Below are 15,617 nucleotides of genomic sequence, written 5' to 3' on the forward strand. Positions count from 1 at the left end.
GAGAGGAATTAGCTTTGTTTGCTGGTTTATGTGTTTGTTTGGGAAAACGACTTGCACACACTACACATTAGCGACTTCTGTATATATTATTTTCCTATATTGACAAAAATATGCACATCAATGTCTGTCTCTTCAGTGAACAAACTAAAACATTTGTTACTTGCATCAGGTCACTGTTTCTTTTTATTTCTCCTTTTAGGACAGACACCTAACAAATGGACTGCTCTTTACATCTGAAAAGGTCTGTCGTGTGTCGTCCCCCCCCCCCCCCCCCCCCCCGGCATACCCCATCGCTCCTTCTTCGGAAGCCCTGGCCCACAGACATGGACATTGGAGCGGACACATGCTTCGGTTTAAGGACAGATATCCAGTCGACTCTCCTTTTGCAGCCTGACAGACAGACAGTATTATAATGCAGCCTGACAGACAGACAGACCGTTTTATAATGCAGCCTGACAGACAGACAGACCGTTTTATAATGCTCTACTACAGTATGTGACTGTCACTGAGGCATGACGAAGATCCAACATTTAGACACCACTTCAAAGACTCCACAGAGGAAGATTCTTTGACAACTGAGATGACTTACGATCATGATAATTACAATACTGGCCATAATAATGATGCCAAAGGGATGGGATAGCTGGTGGTCCCAGCCCAATGAATGTTTACAGCAAAGATGCTAATAAGCTAATAACTGTAGGCTCTTCCACCTCCATTTGATGGGTAGGAAAAGTCACAGGAGCCTGCCATGTTTCCAACAGTTGTATAAACGTATCTGCTTGATTTGTCTGTTGCCTGTGTTCATGTATTTCTCCGTTTGCATTATGTCCCTTCATAAAGAGTGGCACTTAGCATGGGCATATGCTAATTGATTATTCATAAAGGTTCCATTTTACATTACAATGACTTTATATCAGAGTAAGTAATAAGCGATAATCTATGCTGGCACTCTACAACACATGAGTACAGTAGTACACACAGTTTTGTAGCATGCACAGATTATGGTTAGATTAGACATAGTGGATAGATTCCACTAAACCTAAGGTCTGTGATAGATTAAGTTTGAAAACTTAATATGCAAAACAACTACGTGATAATACAGTAGGATCAGAGTAACATATTACATATTCTTTGGACACTCTTAATTAAAGTAAATATACAATTAGGAGTGACATTGTACATTGTTGTATATACAAATAACATTGTACTTATAGTTTTAAGTAACATTGTACTTATAGTTTTAAGTAACATTGTACTTATAGTTTTAAGTAACAGTGTAGTACTTTTAAATGAACGATTAAAAAAATTGTTTGAATATTGTAAGTTTAGTACTTCATTGGAATTTCTTTTTAAGATACTTTTAAGGAAATACTGCAATATGCTATCAGTAATTTGAGAGTGTAATGAAAACTGTAAACTGTACTTTTTTACAATGTGATAAATTCTGATTTTGTTGCTGCTGGGTAATGGTAGGTAGTGGGAATATCTTTGCAGATTGTTTGTCACCAGCTTTTCATTACATGAGCTCCTGTGGAAAATAATAAAAACAGTTTTGATAAAATACCACTGAAAGTCTGATCAAAACAATTTTCAAAGACACTTTCCATCTTTCTGTCTTGAAGCAACTCTTCTAACACTATGCACACAATGACAGAGTACATTATGTATAACAGAGTACATTATGTATAACAGAGTACATTATGTATAACAGAGTACATTGGAGGGCAAGACAATGTCTTATTATAAGTTATATATAACAAATAAGTGAACTGCAAAACCTTTTGTATCAATGCAAGGCCAAGATTTGTGTCAAACTGTTACATTACCAAGTCATGCGTTTTTACATTCCCAAAATAGCTGAGTGCTTGGTGTAAGGACAATATTTAATACAAATAATGGCCAATATTTAAAGGGATATAAAATATATAAACTTCAGGAAAAAATGTATGTTGAGAAAACGTTATTTCTCTTTTATTGGGGAAAACAGTTAAAAAAAGAAGAAAAAACAAAAATACCAAGTTCTCACTGTACATTTACATGTACAAATAAAAAAACAGTAAAGACAAAGTGAGAAAAGGTTTGTCACTATATTTCAAGGCACATAGGAGGATATCTGTATTTTGGTCTCAGTAGACATCTACAGGTAACTATCTATTCTACAACAGAGCAATAATCATATTAAGACTATTAAAGGGCTTGTCGATTCTCAACAAAATGTATTTACATATACAGAACATAAATGTTCTCAAAAGTACTTCATTAAAGCAGAAATAAACCTATACCAGAATAAAATATAACACAGGACCCTTCTGAAAGAAAATTAATAATACATGGTGGCCATTTTCTTCCACATAATCATAGTCAAATGTATTGTGTCATTATCAATAATCACCTTTTCACCATGTCAATGTCAAATACCATACACCTCTTGCAGGGTCTTGTCATGTAAAGTATTGGTTCTATAATGTATATTATAAAGCACCAAAAAGTACTGGAACAATACAACATTAAAGTACAAATTAATCTGTAGCACTGTCAGATATATATATATTTTTAACACGATACATAAGCAAGGCACTGCAATAACATTAAATGGGTAACAAATAACTCATTATTTAATGGAAAGTGCTAACAAGAAATGTAAGCAGTTTTTTTATCTATCTTTTTTGATATTAAGAACAAAAACCTCTGTTTAAATAAAAATACAATCAGGAATTCACAAAAGTCTTTGAAGTTATGTTCAGAGGCCAAGCACTTTACGGATGGGATGCTGTTCACAGAAGGCTTTTAACTTTGTCTCCTCTCAACCTGTGTTCAATTGTTCTACATACTCTAGTCAGCTAGCTTAACAAGGTGACTCCAACAACTAAGTGCTAACTTCAAATATTATATGCTAACTGCAGTATGGTCCAGGAACAAAAATACCTGACTTTATTTGTAACTTGAGTGGTAGACAATCTGATGTGAACAAATCCTAGTTCACTTGTCTTTCATAGTAGAAAACTAAGCATAAAAAAATACAGCCTATCAAATATACAAATACAACAGGCAGGTCAATAAATCCACATGTTAAAAAACTGGTCTTTTCTTTTTAAGTGCCAGTCATAGTTTAAGACTATGAAGTCAGTTCAACTGTTTTATTAATCTGACTTGAACCCAGCACCATTAGTTGTACTTTACCTTCATTACATTGAAATACCCTGCTGACAACATGGAAATGCAGTGATTTACAAACACATGCATAAACACTTTGTGTGTGGCCGAGCGTAGAGTAGGACCGTATGGCGGTGTGTGTGTCCATGCCTGAAACACCTTTGGAACGTTTAATCTGACTCTGTTTAATCTGACTCCTCTCTCACTAACAAGTGGTTTCCTGAATTGTCTCAGTGAGTCATAGGATTCATTTCCTAAGAAATGTTATCATTAGAATGACAAAGAATGAGGATGCCATCAACTTGAGATATAAATAATACTTTTTTGGGGCTTCATCTTTTCCTTAAGTGCTGTCTGAGAGGGAGTCATACACCCCACTTTTGCATTGGAAGAAAAACAACTAGAAAATCTCTGAATCATAGGGTTCTAGGCCTTCTCTTTTTGCTACTTAAAAAACATGACCATTATGTATTGACATTTGATATACAATACTCAATAAATCAAACTTACAATATTTAAATCAGCTTAAAAACATGAGTATGATCATTTACATGTTTTATTGTCAATCCCAGGAGAGCTTCAACATGGTCCATTTTGTCATTCTCTCTTTGGTTCACATTACAAAATACACAGTGCAAAAAAGTCAGAACAAAATTCCCAGTCTTCTTTCTTTTTCTTCATTTTGTTGGCGTCACATAAATTCAAATTACATTATCAATAAGAGACACTCCGCAAGTGTCCCCCCGGTGAGGGTGCAATGTCTGTTCTCCTTCATAGTAACTTCTGTGGGGACGTGGGACTACTTCCTACTTCTCTGTGATTCGGTTCTGTCGGCCTGGCGATGCGCCGCGGTAACCTGTGACCGAAGGCTAAAAAAGTAGCTCACTTCCCCAGAGAGACTCTGCTTACAGCCAGTCATGTAGCTGGTCTTTGTCAAGTCACTTCATGCTACAAGTCAAGTCTTAACCCCTCCCCCCTGGTGGTGTTTATAACAGTATATCCTCACCCCTCCAGTTTATGCTCAGGTCTGCTCCTTCTGTGTCCTCACAGTTCACAATGTTACACACCAGGGAGGCATGCAGAGGCATGTTGTCATGAAGACAGTGTTCATTCTCCTCTCTCTTGGTCCTCCTGTACCCGGTTAACGGGACGTGTTATCAGTGTGCAGTTGAGTTGCGGTCGAGGCAGGCGAGTGGTCATAGTAAGGCTAGTAGAACTGTGTTCTGATGAGGTGGAAGAGTGTGTGAGGTGGAAGCTACTCAGTTTGCCTATAGCGGTCAGGATATGGTCTGTACAGTGTCAACTAGAGACAGTGGATTCTGGTCAAGTGAAGCAGGGCCTAGTGGATCACTGTGTGTGTGTGTGTGTGTGTGTGTGTGTGTGTGTGTGATAGGTTTGTCGGAAAGTGCAGTTGTCTACATGGAGTCACTGTCCCCCTCCATAAATTCATCTGGGTGTGTCCTGAATAGGAGGGAGAGAGGAGAGAAGGGAACTGTATAGCATTCTAATATATAGCCTGTTGTAGTATTACAGCAGTATAAAACAAAGGGAGATGCCAAGTCAATTGTACAACTTAATGCATTCAACTGAAATGTGTCTTCCGCATTTAACCCCAACCCCTCTGAATCAGAGAGGTGCAGGGGGCTGCCTTAATCGACCTCCACATCATCGGCACCCGGGGAATTAGACCATCACACACATATATACATATATATATATATATATATATATATATATATATATATATATATATATATATATATATATATATATCACTGTAGTATATTTCAACAGGACACAGATGCTGCAAATAGTTCTAGAGCATACTGATGCAATTATCTTCATGTGGTTGTAGACAACTCCTGTTTAAATAGGGTTTTAACGCTGCAATATCAAATAAAATAAAATAAATGCTATTTGTCACATGCGCCGAATACAACAGGTGTAGTAGACCTTACCGTGAAATGCTTACTTACAAGCCTTTAACCAACAATGCAGTTCAAGAAATAGAGTTAAGAAAATATTTACTAAATAAACTAAAGTAACTTTTTGGGCGACCCGACCAAATTCATATAAAAATGTGAGTTATAGATTTGTCATTGTCATTGAAAGCAAGTCTTAGAAGCGGTAGATCGGTTCTGTGTGCGCTATTTCTATGTTTCCCATTCTTAACTTTTGTACACCAGCTTCAAACAGCTGAAAATACAATATTTTTGGTAATTGAAAATATATTTCACAGAGGTTTAGATCATACAATGTTTCTCTACCTTATACATTGCTTGTTTTGTCACATAAACTGAAATTAGAACACTAATTGATTAATCTTCCGGTTCAAAAGCTGATCTAGGGACTGGTGTTGGAAATGATCACTAATCTAAAGCAGTGTGATGAGATGCAGCTGACAGCTAAGGATTTAATGTGTAAGATGTAAGGCAATGTTTTCATCTAACACATATTTAAAGGGGTGGTTCACTCGTAGTACACATGTACATGATTTTCCACATACCTACAGTAGGCTGTTGTAGAGAAATAACTGTTGTAAAGAAAATGCCTTCTATGATTCCATTACCTCTCAGTTCAGGAAAGCCAATGCTAGCCAGATGCTGCTGAAAATAACTAAATAACCTAAATATGTATTTGAGTGAATCATCCCTTTAACTATAATTTAATGTCATAACACTTCACTTGATATTTTATTTTTATTATATTAATATCATATGAGACTACAGGGTGTCAGTGATGTTACCTGTCTGCGGATGTTTTGAGTTAACCATCACTTTAAATCTAATCTCATGTTATATGACATTATATTGATATTATATAAGACTACATGGTGTCAGTGCTGCTACTACATTGTCTCAGTGCTCTTATTATATAGTGTCAGTGCTGTTACTACATGGTGTCAGCACTGTTACTACATAGTGTCAGCACTGTTACTACATGGTGTCAGCGCTGTTACTACATGGTGTCAGCGCTGTTACTTCATGGTGTCAGTGCTGTTACTACATGGTGTTAGTGCTGTTACTACATGGTGTCAGCGCTGTTACTACATGGTGTCAGCGCTGTTACTACATAGTGTCAGCACTGTTACTACATGGTGTCAGCGCTGTTACTACATGGTGTCAGTGCTGTTACTACATAGTGTCAGCACTGTTACTACATGGTGTCAGTGCTGTTACTACATGGTGTCAGCGCTGTTACTACATGGTGTCAGCACTGTTACTACATGGTGTCAGCACTGTTACTACATGGTGTCAGCGCTGTTACTACATGGTGTCAGTGCTGTTACTACATGGTGTCAGTGCTGTTATTACATGGTGTCAGTTCTGTTACTACATGGTGTCAGTTCTGTTATTACATGGTGTCAGTGCTGTTATTACATGGTGTCAGTGATGTTTTTTTTTCAATATTGTTTTATTTATTTATTTCTAATATATATATATATATATATATATTTTTTTTTTTTTTCTTTCTTAGGGGTGGATCAGCTTAATATTGCGGAAAGAATATTGCTTCCATCAATGTAATTGTCTGCATCATTTCCAATCCCCCATTTATTTTTTGGGTAAATCTATATATCCATACACGCATGCATACATATACACATATATACATACACATACCTATATAGACATACATACTTTTTTAAAGAATATACCTTTATTATTATTCCCCGCAAACCCTACCACCGATCTCCCAATTGGAGTAAACTAATAAACACTTCGGCTTTTACCTTCAATTTATTCATCTTATACACATTTTACAGACACAGTCTATTTTACAATAGTTATTTTTTGTTTGTTTTTAGTCCTTCCTCTATTTCTGATGTCCATCCAGTTTGATTTCTATTTATAACTGTGCTATTTCACAAAGGTTCTGAACCTATATACATTTTACAGACCCTGTATGTTTCAACCCCTCCCATCTATCATCAACATCATCCATTTTGGATTTCTATTTGCCATATATTTTTCAACTGTGCTGTGATGCTTCACAAAACAATTAAACCTTTCTATTCTCATAGCTTCTACAGATTGTAAATGAAAAATAAACATTTTTGCTAAAATAATGATTATATTATTGATTGATTGACTATGGCTTTTCAAATCACCCAGTATTGCTATCTGCAGCGTTAGTTCTAGGTAAATGTTGCAATTCTTCAGCCATTCCTGGACCTGTGACCAAAAACGAGCTACATATGGACAATACCAAAATAAATAATCTAATGACTCTGCCTCCTCACAGCAGAATCTGCACAGCTGGGAAGATTGTATCCCCCATATATATAACATTCTATTAGTTGCAAGAATTTTGTATAGTAATTTAAATTGAAAAATTCTAAGTTTTGAATCCAGCGTTGTTTTGCGTATCAATTCATAAACCATGTGCCATGGAATGGGCACATCGAAAATCTCTTCCCAACTATTCTGCAATTTACATGGCACAGCTATCAGTTTTTTGGTCCTTAAATGAAATTGGTATATGTTTTTATTTATCACACTTTTCTTTAACCGTTTATGTTCTTTAATACTGGGCCGACATACAAGTTCCTTACTTTTTTCCCCTTCTACTTGCCTCTTCCATTTTTGTGGTAATGCTGCAATTAATTGGTTGTAATTTTGGGTAGAGCAGACATTTCCATATGTCTGTGTTAGCTGCATGTGTGACATCACTCCACCAGTCCTATTTATAATATCATTCACTAAAATTATACCTTTTTTAAACATTTCTTCGAAAAATACAGTTTTTTTATCAACTACTATATTTGAATTTGGTGTCAGTGCTGTTACTACATGGTGTCAGTGCTGTTACTACATGGTGTCAGTGCTGTTACTACATGGTGTCAGTGCTGTTACTACATGGTGTCAGTGCTGTTACTACATAGTGTCAGTGCTGTTATTACATGGTGTCAGTGCTGTTACTACATGGTGTCAGTGCTGTTACTACATGGTGTCAGCGCTGTTACTACATGGTGTTAGTGCTGTTACTACATGGTGTCAGTGCTGTTACTACATAGTGTCAGTGCTGTTATTACATGGTGTCAGTGCTGTTACTACATGGTGTCAGTGCTGTTACTACATAGTGTCAGTGCTGTTACTACATGGTGTCAGTGCTTTACTATGTGGTGTCAGTGATGTCACCTGTTTGTGGTGAGGCTGGCCATGGAGAGAGAGGCCAGGGCAGAGACGGTGTCATTGTGGTCCTCTGAGCCACGTTTCCGACTGTGTCCTTGGGCCTGCATGTAGGACTGATCCACTGTGTGGGCCACCGCCCTCAACGACCGCCAGTACTCACCTAGAGAGAGAGAGTGTGAGAGAGAGAGAGAGAGAGAGAGAGAGAGAGAGAGAGAGAGAGAGAGAGAGAGAGAGAGAGAGAGAAAGTCATTGTTTCAGGTTTTCATGTTGCATCGTTGCAGAGTACTCTCTTAAAAGTTGAGCTATTATGTCATGGACGTATGTGAACTATATTGTATACTAAGCAATACTACAGCTAATACTTGTGTGTGTGGTCGAAATAAAATACCAATACCACAATTTTAATTCAGCATTCACCAATACCACAATTTTAATTCAGCATTCGTGTAATTTAAATCACACAATTGTGCCAAAGGGCCTTGGTGTGTGTGTGTGTGTGTGTGTGTGTGTGTGTGTGTGTGTGTGTGTGTGTGTGTGTGTGTGTGTGGAGAGAGAGAGAAAGAGAGGACCATGTTGTGTGTGTTCCCAGTATTCACCAGACATATATTTCACCCTCTGCCTAAATGAAGGGGCTTAACATTCTTGTGGCTTTGCAAATATTTTTAATTAATCTAATTGGAATGGGATAACATTTGTGCGCAATCAGGAGGGATGTTGTGAAGATTGTGTGGTAGAGAAGTGTTTGAAGATAATTGGAGCCAGGAAGGCAGTGGCCGGCTCTCTCTCTCTCTGTGTGTGTGTGTATGTGTGTGTGTGTGTCTGTGAGAGAGAGAGAGAGAGAGAGAGAGAGAGGGAAGGAAGGAAGGAATGAGAAGGAATGAGAAGGAATGAGGGATGAAGAGAGGGATGTGGGGAGGAGAAATATATGTGATGAAAAGAGAGGTGGTCGGAGAGAGAGAGCGAGAGAGCAATAACATCCAAAAAGACCATACAAATAGAGGGATGAAATAGATTGAGAGAGATAGAAGTGGTAGAGATGGATGAGATGTGGAGAGAGAGAGGAGAAGAACAGAGAATGGATGCGCAAGAGGTATACATGGAGGAGGACAGAAAGAAGACGAAAGAGAGACAGGGAGATGCAGAGTAAGAGAGAAAAGAAGATTGAGAGAAAGAGGGAGAAAGAGGGAGAAAGAGAGAAGACCGAGAAAAAGAGAAAAGGTGTGAGATAGACTGAAAAAAAGAGAGGGACGATACTATAGAGCAAAAAATCTGAACTTATCATGAGAGGCCGCAGTTGCTCACGGGTCTGCGTACCCATATTTTGCCATGGGACAGAGAGAATATTTAGCAATTTTATAACAAATTTTCTACAATTCTACTGATTTTGCCATGGTGGGGAGAAATAAATGTTTGCCATTTTTAACATGATATCTGAGTGAGACTGACTAACAAAATCAAAAGAGGCTATCACTATCCGGCCGGTAATTCGACCATGATAACAAGTTTAGATAGCTGGCTGCTAAACTAATTTAGCAATCTAAAAAATTGTAGCAGACATTGGCTAATTGACTGACTATCAGTGACTGACATAACAAGAGCAAAACTGCTGATGCACAACGAAATTTGGAAATTGCACCTTGTATTTGTGTATTCTACTATTCTATCTCGCAACAGAAAGTTGAGACCCCGACTGAGTTCCCCAATTTTGGGGGGGAAATTGATCTGAGGGCCTTCAAAAGGGGGGCCGCGGGCCGCCACCAGTTGCCCATCTCTGCTGTAGAGTGAAAGAAAGCTTGAGAGAGGGAAGAATGATAAAGACAGAGAAATGGGATAAAGAGAGAGGAAGTGAGGCAGATAGAGAGAATGGACCAAAGAAAGACAGAGATAGGGAGAGAGATAGAAAGACAGAGAGGGTTGTGTATCAGATGCTCACCCTGGGCCTGGATGACCCTCTGCAGAGAGAAGACAGCGTTGGGACAGGGTCTCCTCTCCAGGACTGCTTCAGACAGGGGTTCCACCTGGAGGGGAACACATGGGGGAGGGGGGGTCGGTATAGTGTTGTTTCCCCCATGGTGAAGGGTAGGATTTAGGGAGAAGTAAGCTGATTCTAGGTCTGTGTTTACTGACCTGGATGCCCAGCAGGGCCCTGACACAGGCCTCAGAGGCATTGCAGATGGCCGTGAGCTCGTGACCCCCCTCCAGCGCCATGACAACCCGTCCCCCCGCCAGCCCCATCAGCTGACGTGTCAGAATACCAAAACCTTTGGGGGGAGACACATTTAAATACTTTATTTAAATTTACAAATTACAATTACAATCAAAATTCACTGATGCATTCCAAAGTCCTCCATATTTCCACACACGCACACACACACATACACACACAGGAGACTGTGTGGAATTTCAGCAAACTTGCAACATGTCCTATACACCTCATGGCAAAATGTGTACAATTACAATTAATTAGTTGGTAGAACATGGCACTTGCAACGCCAGGGTTGTGTGTTTGATTTCCACAGGGGACCAGTATGAAAAAGTGCAAAAATGTACCCACTCACTACTGTAAGTTGCTCTGGATAAGAGTGTCTGCTAAATGACAAAAAATGTCAAATAAAATTGACCTGTGTGTCCCGCATATGATTTTGTGAGGAACATTGAATAGTATGCTTACACTTGGCTGACACTTTGTAGCCCCCCAGTGGCGCCAGATGTCCCTCGACGGCATCGAAACCAGATGAGACCAGCACCACGTCAGGACAGAACTCATAGGCAATCGGCATCACCACAGTCCTGGAGACAGACAGGGGAGGTTCAACGCTGTTGGAGGTCAAAGCACTCCAAAAGGCACGTTGTGCAAAAACCTTCCTAAATTGTCCGAAAATCATTTTAAAACAGCATAGGTCATTATAAGGCTTTATAAATGTTCTTATAATCCATTGTGAAGAGGGTATTCATAGACACTGTTACCCCCCGAAAAAAAATTCAAGGAAATTTGACATCAAGTGAAGACAAGAAAGTCAACACTGAGTTACTACTTTATAGAAACATATCCTGTGTGTATATCCTGCATATCCTGCAGTGTCACAAGAGAATGACATCAAAATCAAATCAATATCAAAATTATAAAGCCCTTTTTACATCAGCAGATGTTACAAAGTGCTCATACAGAAAACCCAGCCTAAAACCCGAAACAGCAAGGAAAAACTCCCTAGAAAGTCAGGAACCTAGGAATAAACCTAGAGAGGAACCAGGCTCTGAGGGGTGCCCAGTCCTCTACTGGCTGGGCCGGGTGGAGATTATAACAGTATATGGCCCTTAAGGCCAGATCGTTCTTTAAGATGTTCAAACGTGCATAGATAACCAGCAGGGTCAAATAATAATCACAGTGGACAACGGCTTCTGCATTTGACTTTGACCCTTTCAACACGCTAGTCTCTCGTGACACACAAAACATACTGTGCTTTATCGCTTACTGTATAACACATGCTCTTCAAGAGAGAAGTGTGATGTAACATTTATGGTTGGGAGATGTGTACAGTATATTTAGGACCTCATGACATGTTCATTTGCAAATAAATCACTGACTACCCAGTCACATAGGGTGACATTTTGAAGAGACATGGTCAAATTAAAACCCATGTTCCATGGATCTAGCCTGGTCTGAGATCTGTTTGTGCTGTCTTGCCAACACCTACAGTCATCGCCAATCAGCACAAACAGATCCGGAACCAAGCTACCACTGATCAGTCCAACTGTCAGAAACATTTGAACAAACATCCGGGTAACATACCCAGGTACGTGACACAGTGGGACACCAAATAAAAGTGCATGAAAGTTGAAACACTAACACTAGAGGGATAGAAATTACATCAAGTTGCCAGATAAATGAAATCAAACTTTGTCACATGCACTGAATACATGCTTACTTACAAGCCCTTAACCAACAATGCAGTTCAAGAAGAGTTAAGCAAACATTTACCAAATAAACTAAAGTAAAAAAGAATAATAAAAGTAACACAATAAGAATAACAATAACGAGGCTATATAGAGGAGGCACCGGTACCGAGTCAGTGTGCAGGGGTACAGGTTAGTTGAGGTCATATGTACATGTAGGTAGGGGTGAAGTGACTATGCAGAGATAATAAACAGCGAGTAGCAGCAGTGTACAAAAGGGAGGGGTCAATGTAAATAGTCCGGTGGCGATTTTATTAATTGTTCAGTAGTCTTACGGCTTGGGGGTAGAAGGAGCCTGTTAAGAAGCCTTTTGGTCCGAGACTTGGTGCTCCGGTACCGCTTGCCGTGCGGTAGCAGAGGAAACAGTCTATAACTTGGGTGTCTGGAGTATATAGGTCCTGTAGCCTCCTGTAGTCCTGTAGCCTAACGCTAGTTACACATCATATACATTTCACCATTTGATTGACCCTTCAATTGTCTCATTCATCCCCCCTCCTCTCGCCTGTAACAATTCCCCAGGTCATTGCTGTAAATGAATGTGTTCTCAGTCAAATTATCTGCTAAAATAAGGAAAATATTTTTGGGGGATTACTGTCACTAAACTTAATTTAAAATAACTTTTGGCCTGTACTTTAAAATGTAATAATTGTTTTATGTTATATGCAGTTACCAGGTACGCATGAGTAACTACTAGGCTACATTCTGGGTACCACAGCAGTTCAAGACTGACTACATAACAATAAGGGCTTTATCTAAAGCGTTAGTAAACAAATAACAGGACCAAGACAGAGAGATGTCCAGAGGAGAGGGTGATGAGGAGGATGACGTCAACACACTCTCTCTATTTTCATCTTGTGGAACTGCTTCCCTTGTTCTTCTCCTCCTCCTCTTCTTCCTCATCCACCTCTTCCTCATCCTCCTCTTCCTCCCGTTGCTGCTGCCAGTGATTTAGCGAGCACACACGGCCCATGCCGTGTTTGATTCCCCTCTCTCTTCTTCTCTTTCTCTCTTTCCCTTTCTCCCCCCCACCCTTTCTCCGGCCGGCAGTTCAAAGCGCTTCGGCGGGCGTCTGGTTCCCATTAGGGGCTCGGCCCTCTTCTCACGTCACTGACAGCCAGCCATCTGGGATCCATTGGGCTTAATTATGCCGCCTTTGGATTCCCTAACAATGCACCACCCCCACACCATTCACTCCCACCACCACCCCAATCCCTCCCGGTCTGCACTACCAGACCATGCAGCCTGTGCAGCCCCTCACACACACACACATAAATGAACATGCACATGTACATGAACAAATACAGTAACACTCTCCCAAGCTTCACAAAAATTCACAAGGCTACATCAACCCCCCCATCCTCCTTAAAAACCCCTACCTCATCAGATAAAACCCCCACCACTGACCCCACCACCTGATCCTACTTCATATCACACACACACACACACACACACACACACACACACACACACACACACACACACACACACACACACACACACACACACACACACACACACACACACACACACACACACGCGTTGTATCCCCCAACTAAAGGAATCTACCAGATTATACTGCAACCCACCCCCCAATCATCCACTTCCTCTATCCTATAGCCGCTGAACTGCAAGACTCTATCTGAAATGCCACTCTCTTCACTAATATACAGAAGAGGCTGGCATTTTGGAGGCAAACCCAAGATCCCTCACCTCCTGAATGGCAAGATGTGAAATAAACAGGACTGCCCCGTTGGTAGATGGAAATCTCAAATCAAATCAAAGTTTATTTGTCACGTGCGCCGAATACAACATGTGTAGACCTTACAGTGAAATGCTTACTTACTGGCTCTAACCAACAGTGCAAAAAAGGTATTAGGTGAACAATAGGTAAGTAAAGAAATAAAACAGGACAGTGAAAGGTAGATGAATATGAATCAAATTAGAAAGATGGCAGGCTGCATTGAACCAGGTTATTACATTTATGGTATTTCAAGATGCATAAAATACAGCCAAAGCAGAAAGTCTGAAATTGGGTGCATATTTTCTGACTGTACAGAAAGTCTGAAATTGGGTGCATATTTTCTGGCTGTACAGAAAGTCTGAAATTGGGTGCATATTTTCTGGCTGTACAGAAAGTCTGAAATTGGGTGCATATTTTCTGGCTGTACAGAAAGTCTGATATTGGGTGCATATTTTCTGGCTGTACAGAAAGTCTGGGGAATAGAGGCCCAGTCACAGATTTTCCTTGCACAGAATTGGCAATTTATTGCTTATGGTGTTTGTTGGTGGAATTGGGTGGGGGAACACGTGGGAAAGTGAACACATTTTCACTTGTAAAAATGTGTTTCTAAGGTGAATTCTTAGGATTTTACATTTGGATTTCCCAGAGTAATATTTTTCAAATTCCACACTAGGATATTGCCTATATGTCTACAAGAAACAGTTAGGTAACGTCTACCTGTAGGCTACTTAGAAAACTAAGTGATAGAGCTACCTGTATTGACATCTGAGCTACTGTAAGAAAAAACTACTAGGTAACATACACCTGTACTAAGAGCTAAGAAAAAGTTACTAGTTAACATCTACCTGTAATGAAAATGAAGTGAGAGTTGCTAGGTAACATCTACCTGTAATGAAAATGAAGTGAGAGTTGCTAGGTAACATCTACCTGTAATGAAAACGAAGTGACAGTTGCTAGGTAACATCTACCTGTAATGAAAACGAAGTGACAGTTGCTAGGTAACATCTACCTGTAATGAAAACGAAGTGACAGTTGCTAGGTAACATCTACCTGTAATGAAAACGAAGTGACAGTTGCTAGGTAACATCTACCTGTAATGAAAACGAAGTGACAGTTGCTAGGTAACATCTACCTGTAATGAAAACGAAGTGACAGTTGCTAGGTAACATCTACCTGTAATGAAAATGAAGTGACAGTTGTTAGGTAACATCTACCTGTAATGAAAACGAAGTGACAGTTGTTAGGTAACATCTACCTGTAATGAAAACGAAGTGACAGTTGCTAGGTACAGGGAACTACCTGTACACGTAACGAAGATACAGTCACTAGGTAACATACACCTAAACTAGGGAAGTTACTTGGTTTTCTTATTCTTCTATACAACCAGTGAATCAACACAGACCATACTGCTTAACAGGCTCTCAGTGAGTTAGCAATTAGCATAGTATGCTATGGGTAAACATTGAGCCTAGCGTCTGCCTGTTGGAATCGATGGTTCGTAACGGTACAGTATGGCTTCAGCCGTTAGAATCCTGAGTTTGACGAGCTTGGCCCACCCACTGTGTGTTTGCACTATACGGACCTCACATACCGTTCATCGTCTGGTGGCGAGCCAACACCGCTGACAGGAA

At 39.7% G+C, this 15,617-nt stretch overlaps 1 protein-coding gene across 4 annotated transcripts in view; it reads right to left on the reverse strand.

Moving 5' to 3' along the window:
• Positions 1–1,946: 1,946 nt before the first annotated feature.
• The window catches only part of LOC115150155 (histone deacetylase 7), a 77,672-nt gene continuing 64,001 nt past the window's right edge, over positions 1,947–15,617 (reverse strand). For all 4 annotated transcript variants that reach the window (XM_029693133.1, XM_029693132.1, XM_029693135.1 and 1 more), the window contains 5 exons: positions 10,963–11,081; positions 10,419–10,552; positions 10,225–10,309; positions 8,298–8,451; positions 1,947–4,617 (listed from right to left, as the gene is read on the reverse strand). In XM_029693133.1, coding sequence (XP_029548993.1) covers positions 4,572–4,617; positions 8,298–8,451; positions 10,225–10,309; positions 10,419–10,552; positions 10,963–11,081 — 538 coding nt within the window. In that variant the 3' untranslated portion in view covers positions 1,947–4,571. The remainder of the gene's footprint in view (positions 4,618–8,297; positions 8,452–10,224; positions 10,310–10,418; positions 10,553–10,962; positions 11,082–15,617) is intronic.

This window comes from Salmo trutta, chromosome 16, assembly GCF_901001165.1.
Source record: "Salmo trutta chromosome 16, fSalTru1.1, whole genome shotgun sequence".
NCBI classification, from domain to species: domain Eukaryota; kingdom Metazoa; phylum Chordata; class Actinopteri; order Salmoniformes; family Salmonidae; genus Salmo; species Salmo trutta.